The sequence below is a fragment of the Musca autumnalis genome, unplaced genomic scaffold (genome assembly GCF_047663935.1).
Source record: "Musca autumnalis isolate F117 unplaced genomic scaffold, ASM4766393v1 scaffold_3, whole genome shotgun sequence".
In the NCBI taxonomy this organism is placed as follows: Eukaryota; Metazoa; Arthropoda; class Insecta; order Diptera; family Muscidae; genus Musca; species Musca autumnalis.
The window spans coordinates 14,436,669-14,456,647 of record NW_027411866.1 but is presented as its reverse complement, the minus strand read 5'-3'; the positions used below and the strand labels follow the sequence as shown (position 1 = coordinate 14,456,647).

The following is a 19,979-nucleotide window of genomic DNA, read 5'->3' as shown; positions in this document are numbered from 1 at the left end:
TGTTCAGGAAGTATGGACTTGCCCCTGAGAAAACTTGTACCTTCGTATAGGGGACAGTGAATACAAGATGTTACAACAAAAACCAAGGCGATTCGAGAGCAGGTCCTTAACTGAACTTTTCCGAAATTTTGTGTGGGATATACTCGAAGGAGTTTACCGATTGACTCCATATTGTAACCTCATCTAAGTCTGGTAGAAATTTCATAATGTGCAAAGTATGTACCAAATCGGTTACTTCCTTCAAGAGTTATCGTACTCACAAATTTTCCGAACATTTTCGAACTTTTGTGGGGGAGGTACCGGAAGGAGTGGACCGAAATAATCCATCTTTGAACTTGAACTAAGTTTGGGCAAAATATTACGAAAGCCAAATTTTGGACCGAATCGGCAGATCCGTTCGAGAGTTAGCGCTCCAACCTCTACACACGGTGTTATAGGGTTTTTTGTAACTTTCAGGCTATTTTCTCAGGAAGTATGGACTTGCCCCTAATGAAACTTGCAGCGTCGTATAGAGGACAGCGAATACAACTTGCGTAAACAAAAATCAAAGCGATTCGAGACCAGGTCCTAAACTGAACTTTTCCGAAATTTTGTGTGGGAGGTACCCCAAGTAGTGGACCGTAGATTGGTAGTTTGGTAGAAATTACACGATGTGCAAAGTATGGTAAAAATCGGTTATTCCCTACAAGAGTTATCGTGCGCACAAGTTTTGCGACAATTTTTGAACATTTGTGGGGGAGGTACCTGAAGTAGTGCACCTATATGGCCCATCTTCGAACTTAAATCGAATCTGGACAAAATATTTCGATACCCAAAATTTGAACCGAATCGATTGATCCGTTCGAGAGTTATCGTGCGCACCAGCCAGCCAGACAGACAGACAGACGGACGGACATTGCTAGATCTACTCAAAATTGTCTGAAACGGATATCGTACAAACATACTTGGGGTCTAAAACCATTATTTCGGTGAGGCACATTTTTGGTCGTATCAAAGTGTAAATACCCTCTTTAGCCTAAAGGCTGAGGGTATAATTAAAGCGATTCGAGAGCAGGTCTTAAACTGCACTTAAGCTAAATTTTGTGTGGGAGGTACCCGAAAGAGTGAACCAATAGGGTCCATATTCGAACCTCATCTATGTATGGTAGAAATGTCACGATGTGCAAAGTATGGACTAATTCGGTTACTCCCTTCAAGAGTTATCGTGCGGACAATTTTTCAAAACATTTTTGAACTTTTATGGGGGAGGTACCTGAAGGAGTGGACCGATATGGCCCATCTTCGAACTTAAATCAAATCTGGACAAAATATTTCGATACCCAAAATTTGAACCGAATCGATTGATTCGTTCGAGAGTTATCGTGCGCACCAGCCAGACAGACGGACAGACAGGCAGACAGACGGACGGACATTGCTAGATCGACTCAAAATTGTCTGAAACGGATATCGTACAAACATACTTGGGGTCTAAAACCATTATTTCGATGAGGCACATTTTTGGCCGTATCAAAATGTAAATACCCTCTTTAGCCTAAAGGCTGAAGGTATAAAAATGTTGATTAGGAGTAAAGATCAAAAGTTTTGCGGAGGAGATACTAAAAGGAATTGACCATTATGGAAGTGGATCTCCAGCCACCACATGTTGTGCCATAGGGGGATTTTACACCCTTCGGGCTGTTTGCTCAAGAAGTATGGACTTGCCCCTGAAAAAAAACTTTTACCATCGTAATTGAAGCAGTGAATGCAAGTTGCTTCAACAAAACTCAAAGTGATTCGATATCAGGTCTTAAAGTGAACTTATCCGAAATTTTGTGTGGGAAGTACCGGATGGAGTGGGCAAATATAGTCCATATTTGAACCTGATCTATATCTGGTAGATATATTAGGATGTTTAAAGTATGGACCAATTCGGCCACTCCCTTCAAGAGTTACCGTACGAACAATTTTTCCGAACATTTTTGAACTTTTGTGGTGGAGGTTCCTGAAGGAGTGGACCGATATGGCTTATCTTCAAACTTAAACTATGTTTGGACAAAATATTACTAAGGACAAATTTTGGACCGAATCGGAAGATCCGTTCGAGAGTTATCTTGCGCTCTAACCACCTCACACGGTGCAATAGGGGGTTTTTGCAATTTTCTCAGGAAGTATGGACTTGCCCCTGATGAAACTTGTACCGTCGTATGGAGGGCAGTGAATACAAGTTGCTTAAATAAAGAACCAAGCGATTCGAGAGATGGCCCTAAACTGAACTTTTCCGAAATTTTGTGTGGGAGGTACCCGAAGGAGTGGGCCGATTAAGTCCATATTGAAGCCTTATTTAGGCCTGGTACACGCTCCACGATGGGCAAAATATGGACCAAATCGGTTACTCCTTTCAAGAGTTATCGTGCGCACAAATTTTCCGAACATTTTCGAACTTTTGTGGGGGAGGTACCGGAAGGAGGGGACCGATATAGCCCATCTTCGAACTTAAACTAAGTTTGGGTAAAATATAAGCCAAAATTTGAACCGAATCAGTTTATCAGTTCCAGAGTTATCGTGCGCTCCAGCCAGCCAGACGGGCGGACATTGCTCAATCGACTCCAAATTGTCTGAAACACATTTCGTCCAAACATACTTGGGGGTCTAACCATTATTTCGATGAGGCACATTTTGCCCGTATGAAAGTGTGTATACCCTCGTTAGCATAAATACTGAGGATATAAAAATTATTTAAAAGGGCAAATTTACTATACAAAACTACCTCCTCCGGGCTTGAGGAAGGATTTTTTCTATAGAAAAACTTCTCCCCAGGGCCTGAGGAGGTATTGGTTTTATAGAAAAATTTTTCCTCAGGGCCTGGGTATAGATTTTTCCAAAGAAAAACTGAACTTCATGGCCTGAGGAGGGGATTTTCTATAGAAAAACATTTCCTCAGGGCCAGAGGAGGGATTTTTCTATAGAAAATTTTTTTTCTCAGGGCCTGAGGAGGGATTTTTCTATAGAAAATTTTTTTCTCAGTGCCTGAGGAGGGACTTTTCTATAGAAAAACAAGTTGCAAACTATCATTTTTTTGAATTTTTTCCTAATTTCCGCGAAAATGTACAACCTTTCCACTTAAGTTATGGGACCTCAGTAAACATATCGTATGTGGGAAGCCGTATATTAACAATGTTTCTCGTTTTTATACCCTCAGCCTTTAGGCTAAAGAGGGTATTTACACTTTGATACGACCAAAAATGTGCCTCATCGAAATAATGGTTTTAGACCCCAAGTATGTTTGTACGATATCCGTTTCAAACAATTTTGAGTAGATCTAGCAATGTCCGTCCGTCCGTCTGTCTGTCCGTCTGTCTGTCTGGCAGGCTGGTGCGCACGATAACTCTCGAACGGATCAATCGATTCGGTTCAAATTTGGGGCATCGAAATATTTTGTCCAGATTCGATTTAAGTTCGAAGATGAGCCATATAGGTCCACTCCTTTAGGTACCTCCCCCACAAATGTTCAAAAATTGTCGCAAAACTTGTGCGCACGATAACTCTCGAAGGGAGTAACCGAATTGAACCAAACTTTGCATATGGTAATAATACCTCTAGGCATATATCAAGTTCGAACATGGATTATATCGGTCCACTCTTTCAGGTACCTCCCACACAAAATTTCTGAAAAGATCAGTTTAGGGCCATCTCTCGAATCGCTCTGATTTGTTTTAGCAACTTGTATTTACTGCCCTCCATACGACGGTACATGTTTCATTAGGGGCAAGTCCATACTTCCTGAGAAAATAGCCTGAAATTTGCAAAAAAAACCCCTATGACACCATGTGTGGTGGTTGGAGCGCAAGATAAATCTAGAACGGATCTGCAGATGTTGTCCAAAAATTGGACTTAGTCATATTTTGTCCAAACATAGTTTAAGTTTGAAAATAAGCCATATCGGTCCACTCCTTCAGGTACCTCCACCACAAACGTTCAAAAATGTTCGGAAAATTTGTTCATACTGTAACTCTTGAAGGGAGTGGCCGAATTGGTCCATACTTTACACATCCTAATATATCTACTAGATATAGATAAGGTTGAAATATGGACTATATTTGTCCAATCCATCCGGTACCTCCCACACAAAATTTCGGATAAGTTCACTTTAAGACCTGTTATCGAATCGCTTTGATTTTTGTAGAAGCAACGTGCATTCGCTGCCTCAATTACGATGGTAAACGTTTTTTCAGGGGCAAGTCCATACTTCTTGAGCACACAGCTCGAAGGGTGTAAAACCCCCCTATGGCACCATATGTAGTGGCTGGATCCACTTCCATAATGGTCAATGTCCATCCATTCCTTTTAGTATCTCCTCCGCAAAACTTTTGATCTTTAATCCTAATCAACATTTTTTCAGTTCAAACGCCCACAATTTTTAAAACCCCCTAAATACATACGTTTTTGGGAAAACATTGTTTCAATATACACAGGCTGAGGGTATATCTCTGTCGGCAAAGCCGACTGATACTTTTTTACTTGTTCCTATAGAGCATTGTATTTTTTGGGGCATGCGGAGGAGGCCGTTGAAGGAATTGATCAACCTAGTTCATCTTGAAACTGGGTCTGATTTTGTTTCGGTAGTTTTCGTGCCAACCAGCGATTTTAGTTGGTCAGAGTAGGATTTTTAAGAGCATTTGGGTCATTAGTCATGGACTTAACCACGAAAAAATTATATCGTTATAATCAGAATCACAAGGACTACCGTTGGTAAAAATTTTAAAACTATCCTCGAACAACCCTTAAGCTAACCTTTTGCAAGGATTTTTTTTCTTTGGAATATATTACTGGGCAACGAACCTTCATGAGGTCCTACGAAGACTTTTTGTACAAAAGGCAGAACTTAAGTGGTGCCCGAACTAGATGTTTCTTCTCAAAATAATTTTATTTTTCATAAAAAAAACATTCCACAAAAACCAATAAAAATATTTTTGAATTTTTGGTTTTTTTTTAAATTTCCTGTAAATTGTAATTGTATTCGTCGAACTGGAGGCAACGTATAGCGAAGCCACAAACCACTTATACATGGAATTATCTTACTCCATGACGCCCTATGAAAAAAACTTTTAGGCACTTTTATGTCACCCACTGCCTGATAAGTTTCATATACATATACATAAGTCATTCTATTGTAGTTCATATTTATATTGGGCAATTTTCCTCGGGGCCTGAGGAGAAACATTTTTATAGAAAACTGGATCCTCAGAAAACTGATAAGAATATTTTCCACAGAAAACATCCATTTCACTTCAGTAAACTGAGGAGGCAGTTTTCTATAGAAAATTGTCATTTTATATTTAGTTTTTATAGAAAAAATTCTATTCCGCCTGAGAAATTATTTGTCTATAGAAAATGTTCTCAAGGCCTGAGGAGTTATTATTCTATAAAAAAATTACTTACTTCTCAAGGCCTGAGAAAATATTTTTGTATAGAATTTTTTTCTAAGGGACTGAGGAGTTGTTTTTCTATAGAAAGTCTTCTTCTCAGGGCCTGAGGAGTTATTATTCTATAGCAAAAACTACTCCTCTGGGCCTGAGGAAATTTGTTTGTATAGATTTTTTTCTCAGGGCCTTATAAGGCAGGTTTCTTTAGAAAATTTTATATTCAGGGCCTGAGGAGTTATTTTGTTATAGAAAAGTTTCTGCTCAGGGCCTGAGGAGTTATTATTCTATCGACAACTTTCCTCTCAGTGTCTGAGGAGTTATTTTCCTATAGAAATTTTCCTCCTCAGGAAAACTCCATGTCACCTCAGTTCCCTGAGTAGGCAGTTTTCTATAGAAAATTGGCACCTCAGTTTTTTTAGGAGGCAGTTTTCTATAGAAAATTTTCTCCTCAGGGCCTGAAGAAGCATTTTTCTATAGAAAATTTTATCCTCAGAGGCTGAGGAGACAGGTTTCCGGTTTTTTATAGATATTTTTCTCTTCATGGACTGAGGATGAATTTTTTTCTCCTCAGGGTCTGACGGGGGATTTTTCTATATAAGTTTTTCTCCTCAGCGTCTGAGTAGGGATTTTTCTATAGAAAATTTTCTCCTCAGTACATACGTAGGCAGTTTTCTAAAGCACATTTCCTCCTCAGGGCCTGGGGAGGGATTTTTATATAGAAAATTTTATACTCAGGGCCTGAGTGAGGATTTTTCGATAGGAAAGTTAAGTAGAATGATGAGTTCTTTTTATATAGGAAATTTTTTTTAAGGGACTGAGGAATTATTTTTGTATGGAAAGTTTTCTCCTCACGGCGGCTTTCTATAGAAATTTTTCTTTAAAAAATTTTCCCCTGAGGGTGTGAGGAGGAGGTTTTCTATAGAAAAATGTATCCCCATGGTCTGAGGAGGCGGTTTTCTATAGAAAATTTTTCTATAGCCATTTTTTTACAGAAGATTTTCTCCTCCGTGCATGAGGAGGCGGTTTTCTATAGGTGCTGAGGAGAAAGTTTTCTATAGAAAATTTTCTGAGGAGGCAGTTTTCTATAGACAATTTTCTCCTCAGGCTTTTTTGGCTTTGGCTTTTAAATTTCAAATTACGGAAAGTTCGTCCAAAAATAAAGTTAAGGTACGCAAAATCGGAAGGTTTGTTTTGGGGCAATACCAAAACATGGACCTTGGTTAAAAGTTCGGTTCGATTAAAAATTTTAAGTAAAATATTGGGGCTATGTTGAAAATTGATGCAGATGTATGGTGACCACTACAACTTTCAAATGTCAAATTATAGTTAGCTAAAATTGCCAAATTACTGAAAATTGGGAGGTACCGTTAAATGGGAGCTATATCCGAACATGGACCTATGTTGACAATTTTTGATGGAGAGGTGTTGTGACCACTAAGAACTTCAAATGTCAAATTAATGCTAGTTCGGTTTGAAAATCGGGAGGTACTTTTATATGGGGGCTTTATCAATACATCGACCTTCCTTGACAATTTTTGGTGGAAAGGTGTGGTGACCACTAAGAATTTCAAATGTCAAATGTTCAGATTACAGATAATTCTGTTAAAACTTGTAAACGTGGACCTATGTTCATAATTTTTTCGAATATAAGTTTTTGGTCACTTAGAACCCTAAATATAAAATTATAGCTAATTCGGTCTAGAAATGTGACTTAAAACGTCAAAATACCTGAAATCGGGCGGTAACGTTATATGGGGGCTATTGCAAAAGATGGACCTATGTCCACTAGTTTTGTTATATAAGTTTATTGACACTTAAGAACCCTAAATATCAATTTATATCTAAATCGGTCTGAAAATGTACCTAAAAACGTCAAAGTACCGTAAATCGGGGGTACCGTTATATGGGGGCTATACCAAAACGTGGACCTATGTCCACAAGTTTTGTTATATAAGTTTATTGACACTTAAGAGCCCTAAAAGTCAAATTATAGCTAAATCGGTCTGAAAATGTAGCTAAAAACGTCAAAATACCGTAAATCGGGGGGTACCGTTATATGGGGGCTATACCAAAACGTGGACCTATGTCAAAAACTTTTCTTATATAAGTTTATTGACACTTAAGAGCTCTAAATGTCAAATTATAGCTAAATCGGTTTGAAAATGTGGCTAAAAACGTCAAAATACCGTAAATCGGGGGTACCGTTATATGGGGGCTATAGCAAAACGTGGACCTATGTCCACAAGTTTTGTTATATAAGTTTATTGACATTTAAGAGGCCTAAATGTCAAATTATAGCTAAATCGGTCAGAAAATGTAGCTAAAAACGTCAAAATATCGTAAATCGGGAGGTACCGTTATATGGGAGCTATACAAAAACGTGGACCTATGTCAAAAACTTTTGTTATATAAGTTTATTGACACTTAAGAGCCCTAAATGTCAAATTATAGCTAAATCGGTCTGAAAATGTAGCTAAAAACGTCAAACTACCGTAAATCGGGGGTGCCGTTATATGGGGGCTATACCAAAACGTGGACCTATATCCACAAGTTTTGTTATACAAGTTTATTGACACTTAAGAGCCCTAAATGTCAAATTATAGCTAAATCGGTCTGAAAATGTAGCTAAAAACGTCAAAATACTGTAAATCGGGGGGTACCGTTATATGGGGGCTATACCAAAATGTGGACCTATGTCCACAAGCTTTGTTATATAAGTTTATTGACACTTAAGAACTCTAAATGTCAAATTATAGCTAAATCGGTCTGAAAATGTAGCTAAACACGTCAAAACACCGTAAATCGGGGGGTACCGTTATATGGGGGCTATACCAAAATGTGGACCTATGTCAAAAACTTTTGTTATATAAGTTTATTGACACTTAAGAACCTTAAATGTCAAATTATAGCTAAATCGGTCTGAAAATTTAGCTAAAAACGTCAAAATACCGCAAATCGGGGGTACCGTTATATGGTGGCTATACCAAAACGTGAACCTATGTCCACAACTTTTGTTATATAAATTTAATGACACTTAAGAACCCTAAATGTCAAATTATAGCTAAATCGGTATGAAAATGTAGCTAAACACATCAAAATACCGTAAATCGGGGTCACCGTTATATGGGGGCTATACCAAAACGTGGACCTATGTCCACAAGTTTTGTTATATAGGTTTATTGACACTTAAAAGCCCTAAATGTCTAATTATAGCTAAATCGGTCTGAAAATTTAGCTAAAAACGTCAAAATACCGCAAATCGGGGGGTACCGTTATATGGTGGCTATACCAAAACGTGGACCTATGTCCACAAGTTTTGTTATATAAATTTAATGACACTTAAGATCCCTAAATGTCAAATTATAGCTACATCGGTCTGAAAATGTAGCTAAAAACGTCAAAATACCGTAAATCGGGGGTATTGTTATATGGGGGCTATACCAAAACGTGGACCTATGTCCACAAGTTTTCTTATATAAGTTTATTGACACTTAAGAGCCCTAAATGTCAAATTATAGCTAAATCGGTCTGAAAATTTAGCTAAAAACGTCAAAATACCGTAAATCCGGGGGTACCGTTATATGGGGGCTATACCAAAACGTGGACCTATGTCAAAAACTTTTGTTATATAAGTTTATTGACACCTAAGAGCCCTAAATGTCAAATTATAGCTAAATTGGCCTGAAAATGTAGCTAAAATATCAAAATACCGTAAATCGGGGGGTACCGTTATATGGGGGCTATACCAAAACGTGGACCTATGTCCACAAGTTTTGTTATATAAGTTTATTGACACCTAAGAGCCCTAAATGTCAAATTATAGCTAAATCGGTCTGAAAATTTAGTTAAAAACGTCAAAATACCGTAAATCCGGGGGTACCGTTATATGGGGGCTATACCAAAACGTAAAACTATGTCCACAACTTTTGTTATATAAGTTTATTGACACTTAAGAACTCTAAATGTAAAAAAAGAACTTTAAATATAATTAAAAACTCTAAATGTAATTATAAAATGTAGCTAAAAACGTCAAAATACCTGAAATCGGGTGGTATCGTTATATAGGGGCTATTCCAAAACATGAACCTATGTCCACTAGTTTTGTTATATAAGTTTATTGACACCTAAGAGCCCTAAATGTCAAATTATAGCTAAATCGGTCTGAAAATTTAGCTAAAAACGTCAAAATACCGTAAATTCGGGGGTACCGTTATATGGGGGCTATACCAAAACGTGGACCTATGTCAAAAACTTTTGTTATATAAGTTTATTGACACTTAAGAACCCTAAATGTCAAATTATAGCTAAATCGGTCTGAAAATGTAGTTAAAAACTTCAAAATACCGTAAATCGGGGGGTACCGTTATATGGGGGCTATACCAAAACGTGGACCTATGTCAAAAACTTTTGTTATATAAGTTTATTGACACCTAAGAGCCCTAAATGTCAAATTATAGCTAAATCGGTCTGAAAATTTAGCTAAAAACGTCAAAATACCGTAAATCCGGGGGTACCGTTATATGGGGGCTATACCAAAACGTGGACCTATGTCAAAAACTTTTGTTATATAAGTTTATTGACACTTAAGAACCCTAAATGTCAAATTATAGCTAAATCGGTCTGAAAATTTAGCTAAAAACGTCAAAATACCGTAGATCGGGGGCTACCGTTATATGGGGGCTATACCAAAACGTGGACCTATATCAAAAACTTTTGTTATATAAGTTTATTGACACTTAAGAGCCCTAAATGCAAAATAATAGCTAAATCGGTCTGAAAATGTAGTTAAAAACTTCAAAATACCGTAAATCGGGGGTATTGTTATATGGGGGCTATACCAAAACGTGGACCTATGTCCACAAGTTTTCTTATATAAGTTTATTGACACTTAAGAACCCTAAATGTCAAACTATAGCTAAATTGGTCTGAAAATGTAGCTAAAAACGTCAAAATACCGTAAATCGGGGGTATTGTTATATGGGGGCTATACCAAAACGTGGACCTATGTCCACAAGTTTTCTTATATAAGTTTATTGACACTTAAGAACCCTAAATGTCAAATTATAGCTAAATTGGTCTGAAAATGTAGCTAAAATATCAAAATACCGTAAATCGGGGGGTACCGTTATATGGGAGCTATACCAAAACGTGGACCAATGTCCACAAGTTTTCTTATATAAGTTTATTGACACTTAAGAACCCTAAATGTCAAATTATAGCTAAATTGGTCTGAAAATGTAGCTAAAATATCAAAATACCGTAAATCCGGGGCTACCGTTACATGGGGGCTATACCAAAACGTGGACCTATGTCCACAAGTTTTGTTATATAAGTTTATTGACACTTAAGAGCCCTAAATGTCAAATTATAGCTAAATCGGTCGTTATATGGGGGCTATACCAAAACGTGGACCGATATAGCCCATCATCGAACTTGACCTGCCTGCAGACAAAAGACGCATTTTCCCAACATTTCAGCGTTCTATCTCCATTTTTGTGGATGCTAGAGTGATTACCACAGACGGACGTGCACGGATCGACTCTGATCAAGAATATATATACTTTATAGGGTAGTAAATGATTAGTTCGATGTGTTACAAACGAAAAAACAAACTTAATATACCCTCCATACTATGGTGGAGGGTATAAAAACAAAACCTATCAAAAAGGGTTTGACAAAAGTCGGTCACCAACGAAAAAAAATTGCAATCAACTGTGAGCTCTGCCATACCTTTCTTATTAAAACATTGTACAACTCATGCCAAAATAATACAGGTACAGCGGTTATCACACTAGTTGTCAAAATTCATTATTGTGAATAAAAACACATACAAAACGTAAACAAGCAATTCACATTCATACATTATTGTGACCAAATTTGACGTTTGTATGATTTGATGTAACACCTTCTTATTCCACCATGATACAACTCTAAAAATTGCCTAACGTAAATGTAGAATACAGGTTGGGTCAGACATGCCGTATATTAGACAATGGGTGACATAAAATTGTCTAAATGTATTTTTAATAGGGCGTCATGGAGTGTAATATGTCGGTGTATATTTGATTCGTGGCTTCGCTATGTTTGGCCGTCAGCAGTTCGACGAGCATATTCACTAGGTGACTCAAAGAAAATAAAATGTATATTAGACGAAATTTAAAAAACCGAATTCAAAAATGAAGAAAAATAAAAAATATAATGAAAAATAATAATAAAAAATAAAAAATATAAATAAAAATATAATAAAAAATAAAAAAAATAATAATAAAATAATTTTGTGCAGAAATATCTAGTATAAATTCTTGTACGGTTTGGCATAATTTATTTTGTACAAAGAAATGTCTTCGCAGGACCTGTTAAATGTTTTTGTTTTCTATAGAAGAAATATGTAAAACAGTGTTTCCAAATTCTTTCGCAGAATTGAATGAATTTTTAGTTCCCAAAGGAAAAAAATATTTTATGTTTCGTCTAAAAAACAGTTTTTTTTTATTTTTGTCGTTTTCTTTTCGTACATAACTAAATTTAACATTTATAAATATATATGCGTGTATATAGAATAAAAAAATCAAGATCAATTATACATTTATAGCAAATTAGCAGATCGAATCTCTATATATATAAAACACATACAGACTAAAAAACATACACATTACATACATATACACACAACTTATTAAGTCTTAAAACTGACTAAAATTAACTCATTTTAGTTAGGGTTCGAAAATTTTTCTTCAATTTCTTTTCTTTCTCAAAACACAGAAAATACTCAGACATAATAGAATGGAAACAATTAAAAAAATAGTCAAAAACTCAAAACTAACAAACAAATTTACTCATATAAATGCATGTCTTTTCGTTAAAAAAAAAAAAAATATTAAAATAATTATAAAACAAATTCAAAAACAAAACTAAGGTTTTGAGAAAAAATACCCTACCCTTTTTTAGCTTGATTTTTTTTTCAACACTTATTTCCTAAGAAATCCTAAACACTAGTTAACTACATTAATATGTATATTTATAGTTATAACTGGGAGTGCGGATATGTGTGAAATCAACACATACGAACAACACTCTGCACTCAACTGGAATATTTTTCCTTCAATACTTTACGTAAAATTTTACCAGTTGGATTTTTGGGAACCTCACTGGCAAAAATAATGCCGCCGTCCAATTTCTTGTACGTGGCCACACGTTCAGCAACATAATTGTAAATCTCCTCTTCAGTAGCTTCTGTATTGGGCCGTAGGACTACCAATGCCTTGGGTACCTCTCCATTGACGGGATGGGGAATACCGAATACAGCTGCCTCCAGAATCTTGGGATGATCACGTAAAATGGCTTCCAATTCAGCGGGTGGCACTTGGAAACCCTTGACCTTAATCAATTCCTTCATACGATCGGTAATATAGTAATAACCATCGTCATCGTAGTAGGCAACATCACCGGTACGCAACCAACCACCAGGATAGAAGGTCTCTCGGGTTGCTTCTTCATTTTTCAAATAGCCAGCCATTACTTGGGGCCCGCGTACACACAATTCACCGGTTTGATTGGGACCCAAACCTTTGGTATCACCCCCCTCAATGGGTACGATTTTTCCCTCGGTGTTGGCGGAGAGTACGCCAATGGAAGCGTAACGGGTGTTATCGGGTGGTGTAACATGCACCACTGGAGAAGCTTCTGTCATGCCATAACCTTGCAGGAATTTGGTGTTGGGGAATCTGTAGAAAAAAAAGAGACAGGGTTAGAAGTTTGGTCAGAAGGGTATGTTATTTGTTTTTGTATTTACTTCTTCAAGAAACGTTCAACATCAGCCGCACTAATGGGAGCGGCACCGCTCATTACCAATTTCAACTCAGGACAGGTTTCACGGGTTACCTTGGGATGGTTGGTCATGAAGAGGGCTGGAAGTAAAACAAGAAGTTTTAGTGGATACAGTCTCCAAACATATTTTTCCTGCCCTACTGCTCAGGGCTTAAGGAGCAGTTTTTCTTCGAATAACGACTTCCTAAAACCTGAGCGGAAGTTTTCCTAAAAGAAAATTTCAGGCATTAAGAAGGCATTTTTCAAAAGAAAATTTCTCCGGATAATAGAAGTGATTTTCCTTTCCCTCCTTAGGGCCTGATGAGAAGGTTTTCTATAGAAAAAAAAACCTCATCAACTGAGGAGGCAGTTTTTATAGGAAATTCTCACCTCAGCAACCTGAGGAGGCAGTTTTCTACGGACAATTTTCTCCTCAGCTACCTGAGGAGACAGTTTTCTATAGAAAATTTCCTCCTCAGCAAACTGAGGAAGAAGTTTTCTATAGAAAATTTTTTCAGCAACCTGAGCAGGCAGTTTTCTATAGAAAAGTTTCTCCTCAGCTACCTATGGAGGCAGTTTTCTATAGAAAATTTTCTCCTCAGTTACCTGAGTAGGCAGTTTTCTATAGAAAATTTTCTCCTCAGCTACCTGAGGAGGCAGTTTTCTATAGAAAAGTTTCTCCTCAGCTACCTATGGAGGCAGTTTTCTATAGAAAATTTTCTCTTCAGCTACTTGAGGATGCAGTTTTCTATAGAAAAATTTCTCCTCAGCAACCTGAGGAGACAGTTTTCTATAGAAAATTTTCTCCTCAGCTACCTGGGAGGCAGTTTTCTATAGAAAATTTTCTCCTCAGATACCTATGGAGGCAGTTTTCTATAGAAAATTTTTTCCTATGGGAGAAAATCCCTCCTCTGGTGCTGATGGGAAGTTTTTCTATAGAAACTGAGGCGGCAATTTTACAAAAAAATTTCCTCAGGGCCTAAGGAGAACATTGTCTATAGTCCCACCGCAGAACCTAAGGATACGTTTTTTAATAGAAAAGTTTCTGCTTAGGCCCTGAGTAAACTTGCCACCTCAGGGAACTGAGTCGAAAAATGTTCTATAAAAATTGCCTCCTAAGGTTCTGAGGAGAAGTTTTTCTATAGAAAATTCCCCCCCTCAGGTCCTGAGGAGAAGTTTTTCTATAGAAAAATCCTTCCTAAGGTCCTAAGGAGAAGTTTTTCTATAGAAAAATCCCTCCTCAGGTGCTAAGGAGAAGTTTTTCTATAGAAAAATCCCTCCTCGGGTCCTGAGGAGAAGTTTTTCTATAGAGAAATCCCTCCTCTGGTCCTGAAGAGAAGTTTTTTATAGAAAAATCCTTCCTCAGGTTCTTCTATAGAAAAATTCCTCCTCATATCCAATCTATTCTATAGAAAAAGCAATCCGCAGGTCCTGAGGAGAAGTTTTTCTATAGAAAAATCCCTCCTCAGGTCCTAAAGAGAAGTTTCTCTATAAAAAAAACCCTCTTCAGGTCCTGAAGAGAAGGTTTTTCTATACAAAAATCCCTTCTCAGGTCCTGAGGAGAAGTTCTTCTATAGAAAAATCCCTTCTAGGTTCTGAGGAGAAGTTTTTCTATAGAAAAATCCCTCCTCAGGTCCTGAGAGAAGTTTTTCTATAGAAAAATCCCTCCTCAGGTCCTGAGGAGAAGTTTTTCTATAGAAAAATCCCTCCTCAGGTCCTGAGGAGAAGTTTTTCTATAAAAAATCCCTCCTCAGGTCCTGAGGAGAAGTTTTTCTATAGAAAAATCCATCCTTAGTTCCTGAGGAGAAGTTTTTCTATAGAAAAATTCATCCTCAGTTCCTGAGGAGAAGTTTCTCTATAGAAAAATCCATCCTCAGTTCCTGAGGAGAAGTTTTTCTATAGAAAAATCTATCCTCAGTTCCTGAGGAGACGTTTTTCTATAGAAAAATCCATCCTCAGTTCCTGAGGAGAAGTTTTTCTATAGACAAAATCTATCCTCAGTTCCCGAGGAGAAGTTTTTCTATTGAAAAATTAATCCTCAGTTCCCGAGGAGAAGTTTTTCTATAGAAAAATTCATCCTCAGTTCCTAAGGAGAAGTTTTCTATAGAAAAATCCATCCTCAGTTCCTGAGGAGAAGTTTTTCTACACAACAATCCTCAGTTCCTGAGGAGAAGTTTTTCTATAGAAAAATTCATCCTCAGTTCCTGAGGAGAAGTTTTTCTACAGAAAAATCCATCCTCAGTTCCGGAGGAGAAGTTTTTCTATAGAAAACTCCATCCTCAGTTCCTGAGGAGAAGTTTTTCTGTAGAAAACTCCATCCTCAGTTCCTGAGGAGAAGTTTTTCTATAGAAAACTCCATCCTCAGTTCCTGAGGAGAAGTTTTTCTATAGAAAAATCCATCCTCAGTTCCTGAGGAGAAGTTTTTCTACACAACAATCCTCAGTTCCTGAGGAGAAGTTTTTCTATAGAAAAATCCATCCTCAGTTCCTGAGGAGAAGTTTTTCTATAGAAAAATCCATCCTCAATTCCTGAGGAGAAGTTTTTCTATAGAAAAATCCATCCTCAGTTCCTGAGGAGAAGTTTTTCTATAGAAAAATCCATCCTCAGTTCCTGAGGAGAAGTTTTTCTATAGAAAAATCCATCCTCAGTTCCTGAGGAGAAGTTTTTCTATAGAAAAATCCATCCTCAGTTGCTGAGGAGAAGTTTTTCTATAGAAAAATCCATCCTCAGTTGCTGAGGAGAAGTTTTTCTATAGAAAAATCCATCCTCAGTTCCTGAGGAGAAGTTTTTCTATAGAAAAATCCATCCTCAGTTCCTGAGGAGAAGTTTTTCTATAGAAAAATCCATCCTCAGTTCCTGAGGAGAAGTTTTTCTATAGAAAAATCCATCCTCAGTTCCTGAGGAGAAGTTTTTCTATAGAAAAATCCATCCTGAGTTCCTGAGGAGAAGTTTTTCTATAGAAAAATCCATCCTCAGTTCCTGAGGAGAAGTTTTTCTATAGAAAAATCCATCCTCAGTTCCTGAGGAGAAGTTTTTCTATAGAAAAATCCATCCTCAGTTCCTGAGGAGAAGTTTTTCTATAGAAAAATCCATCCTCAGTTCCTGAGGAGAAGTTTTTCTATAGAAAAATCCATCCTCAGTTCCTGAGGAGAAGTTTTTCTATAGAAAAATCCATCCTCAGTTCCTGAGGAGAAGTTTTTCTATAGAAAAATCCATCCTCAGTTCCTGAGGAGAAGTTTTTCTATAGAAAAATCCATCCTCAGTTCCTGAGGAGAAGTTTTTCTATAGAAAAATCCATCCTCAGTTCCTGAGGAGAAGTTTTTCTATAGAAAAATCCATCCTCAGTTCCTGAGGAGAAGTTTTTCTATAGAAAAATCCATCCTCAGTTCCTGAGGAGAAGTTTTTCTATAGAAAAATCCATCCTCAGTTCCTGAGGAGAAGTTTTTCTATAGAAAAATCCATCCTCAGGTCCTGAAGAGAAGTTTTTCTATAGAAAAATCCCTCCTCAGACCCTTAAGAGAAGTTTTTCTATTGAAAAATCCCTGCTCAGATCCTTAGAAGAAGTTTTTCTATAGAAAAATCCCTCCTCAGGTCCTAAGGAGAAGTTTTTCTATAGAAAAATCCCTTCTGAGGAGATGTTTTTCTATAGAAGAATCCTTCCTCAGGTCCAAAGGAGAAGTTTTTCTATAGAAAAATTCTTCCTCAGGTCCTGAGGAGATGTTTTTCTATAGAAAAATCCTTCCTCAGTTCCCAAGGAGAAGTTTTTCTATAGAAAAAGGAGAAGGAGAAGTTTTTCTATAGAAAAATCCCTCCTCAGGTCCCAAGGAGAAGTTTTTCTATAGAAAAATCCCTCCTCTGGTGCTGAAGGGAAGTTTTTCTATAGAAAAATTCCTCCTCAGGTGCTGAGAAGAAGTTTTTCTATAGAAAAATCCCTTTTCAGGTCCTAAGGAGAAGTTCTTTTTTAGAAAAATCCCTCCTCAGGTCCTGAAGAGAAGTTCCTCTATAGAAAAATCCTTCCTCAGGCCCTGAGGAGAAGTTTTTCTATAGAAAAATCCTTCCTCATGTGCTGAGTAGAAGTTTTTTTTATAGAAAAATTTCTCCTTAGAATTTAAGGAGAAGTTTTTCTATACAAAACCCAATTTATTCTATAGAAAAAGAAAAAGCAAAAGTCCTGAGGATAAGTTTTTCTATAGAAAAGGCAATCCGCAGATTCTGAGGAGAAATTTTTCTAAGAAAAGTCAACCCTCAGGTTCTGAGGAGAAGTTTTTCTATGGAAAATGCGTCCTCAGGTTCTGAGGAAAAGTATTTCCTTAGAAAAATTTGACCTCAGGTTCTGAGGAGTAGTTCTTCTATTGAAAAATCCGTCCTCAGCTTCTAGGAGAAGTTTTTCTATTGAAAAATCCCTTCTCAGATTCTGAGCAGAAGTTTTTCTATAGAAAGAGACTTCTCAGATCCTGGGAAAATTTTTCTAAAGAAAAATCTTTCGTCAGATCCTGAGCAGAGAATTTTACGTTTAAAAAGTCCTCCTCTGAAGATGAGTAGAAAATTATTTTCTCAGGACCTGAGATGTGTCCTGAAAAGGTATTTCTCCGTCTCAAATTAATTTCTATATCCGTTTTCAAATAAATCCCTTCTTTCCCTTTCTTCAACTTACCAATTGGTGGCACCAAATTCAACATGGTGGCACGATATTCATGCAAAGCCTTCATTAGATCTTCAGGTTTGAATTGTGGCAATGTCACCAATTTGGCACCTTGGCCAAATTTCGAAAGCATAATCACCGAAAGACCATAAATGTGGAAGAATGGCAAGACACATGGCAAGACCTCTTGCTTCACGGTGCAATCAATGTAGATGGGCTGTTGAACTTGTTCACAATTTACGGCAATATTATTGTGTGATAACATCACACCTTTGGGTAGGCCTGTAGTACCTGATGAGAAGGGTAACATAACCAAATCATTGGGTGAAATATCATAGTGTTTCAGCTGATTGAAATCAACATTATCGGAATATTTGAAAAGTTCAAAGAAATCCAAGGCACCATCAGGCAATGTTTCAGTGGGGAACATGCGGATGCAGACAATGGGTATATCTTTTTTGGCCAAACGACAGGCTTCCTTCAGTACATCATAACCCTTGGCAATGCCGAAAATTAGTTTAGATTCACTGAAGGTCAATTGGCGGGCAATTTCCTCTGAAAAGAAATAAAAAAGGGAAAGGCATATTAATTTTATGTTATATTTAATACTTGTGATACTTATTAATGTTATTTTCATAAGATATATTTTAGCTAACAATTTCTTGTGTTTAGGATAATCTAGTGAAATTTGTTGGGAAACAATTTTTCATTGTCAGCAACTCCCAAAATAGAAGTTTTTGTGGAGGTTTTATCAGATTCTCAAATATTACCTGAATAACTCATGTAATATATTTTCCCCAAATGTAACTCTCATTTCTGGGAGTTTGAGTGCACCCCGATTCATATTTAGCTCAATGATATGGGACCTACTGTTTATCGCCGAGTCCGAACGGCGTGTCTTAAGACACCACTTGTGGAGAAGTTTTTCAAGGCTGAAATACTCAGGAAATGTCGCCAACATTACTGAGGGGTATTTTGCCACCGTTGAAAAATGTTTGATGTTGCTTGGTCGAGGAATCGAACCCCCGACCTTCTACGTGCAAGGCGGGCGTGCATACCATTGCACCACGGTGGCACCCAAACAACACAACAGTGTGGTAATACTGTAAAAACGGTGGTAACGATGGTAATACTGTGCAAACAGTGGTAACGACGGTAATACTGTGAAGATCTTAGTGGTAACGACGGTATTTGATTAACGTTTGAACATACTAAAAATATGGAGGCGCCATCTAGATGCCAATTGTTGAACATAGCTGATATTCAGCTTTTGGATTGGGTATTTGCTGTGACGTTGCCAACACTGTTGGTAACACATACTTTTGTTTTGTGTCTTCGCTGTCAACAGTTGGCAACAGTCCTTATCGACCGCTAGATGTCGCACCTAAAAAGCTGAGTCCTCATCTTTCCTCTACTCAAAAGATTTTTTTCGGTGATTTAAAGCGAAACTTTATACAGAAAAATTTTTCCATTAACACCATCTGCCTGGAATAAAATCTTGTAAGTAATTCGGCCAAAAATATGGAAAATTTCGTAAATTTACCAAACAAGGATTTTCTTTTATAAGTCCGATTTTTAAGAGCTATTCTTCAAATATATATGATATGTGCTTTTATTATATGTTCCGTAACTTTTAGTGAAATTTAATGAGGAATAGTTTTTTCCATACCATCCGCATAAAATTAATTTTAAGGAAGATTTTAGCAAAATTCCCAACATCTTCAAATACATTTGCAAAAATGGGAATTTGGTTATTTAACCGAATTGGAGGCATAATTTTTTGGTATAAGCACTGTATCCACATAAATATTTTCTTCGGTGACTTATAGTAGAATTTTCCGTAGAATATTTTTTTCATTGACATAATTTCCCAGAAATGAAGTTTTGTGGGAGATTTGGTCGAAATTTAAAGAATATCCAAAATTAACTAAAAATAGTTTTTCTTTTTGTTTTATCATATATCACTGATATTTGTAGAATAAATAATCTATCGTGCGCAATATGTACAAAAATCTTTTGTTCGGCGACCTATAGTAGAATTCTCCGTAGAATATTTTTTCCATTGTCATTATTTCCCTAGAATAAAGTTTTGTGGGAGATTTGGTGAAAATTAGGAGAATACCTTTAAATTA

General features: G+C 36.9%; 1 protein-coding gene across 1 annotated transcript in view; it reads right to left on the bottom strand.

Annotated features, from left to right (window-relative positions):
• Positions 1–11,857: 11,857 nt before the first annotated feature.
• The window catches only part of pdgy (acyl-CoA synthetase family member pudgy), a 59,142-nt gene continuing 51,020 nt past the window's right edge, over positions 11,858–19,979 (bottom strand). The window contains exons 4-6 of the mRNA XM_073976792.1: positions 17,860–18,402; positions 13,192–13,306; positions 11,858–13,123 (exon numbers count right to left, since the gene is read on the bottom strand). Of these exons, the coding sequence (XP_073832893.1) occupies positions 12,481–13,123; positions 13,192–13,306; positions 17,860–18,402 (1,301 nt within the window). The 3' untranslated portion in view covers positions 11,858–12,480. The remainder of the gene's footprint in view (positions 13,124–13,191; positions 13,307–17,859; positions 18,403–19,979) is intronic.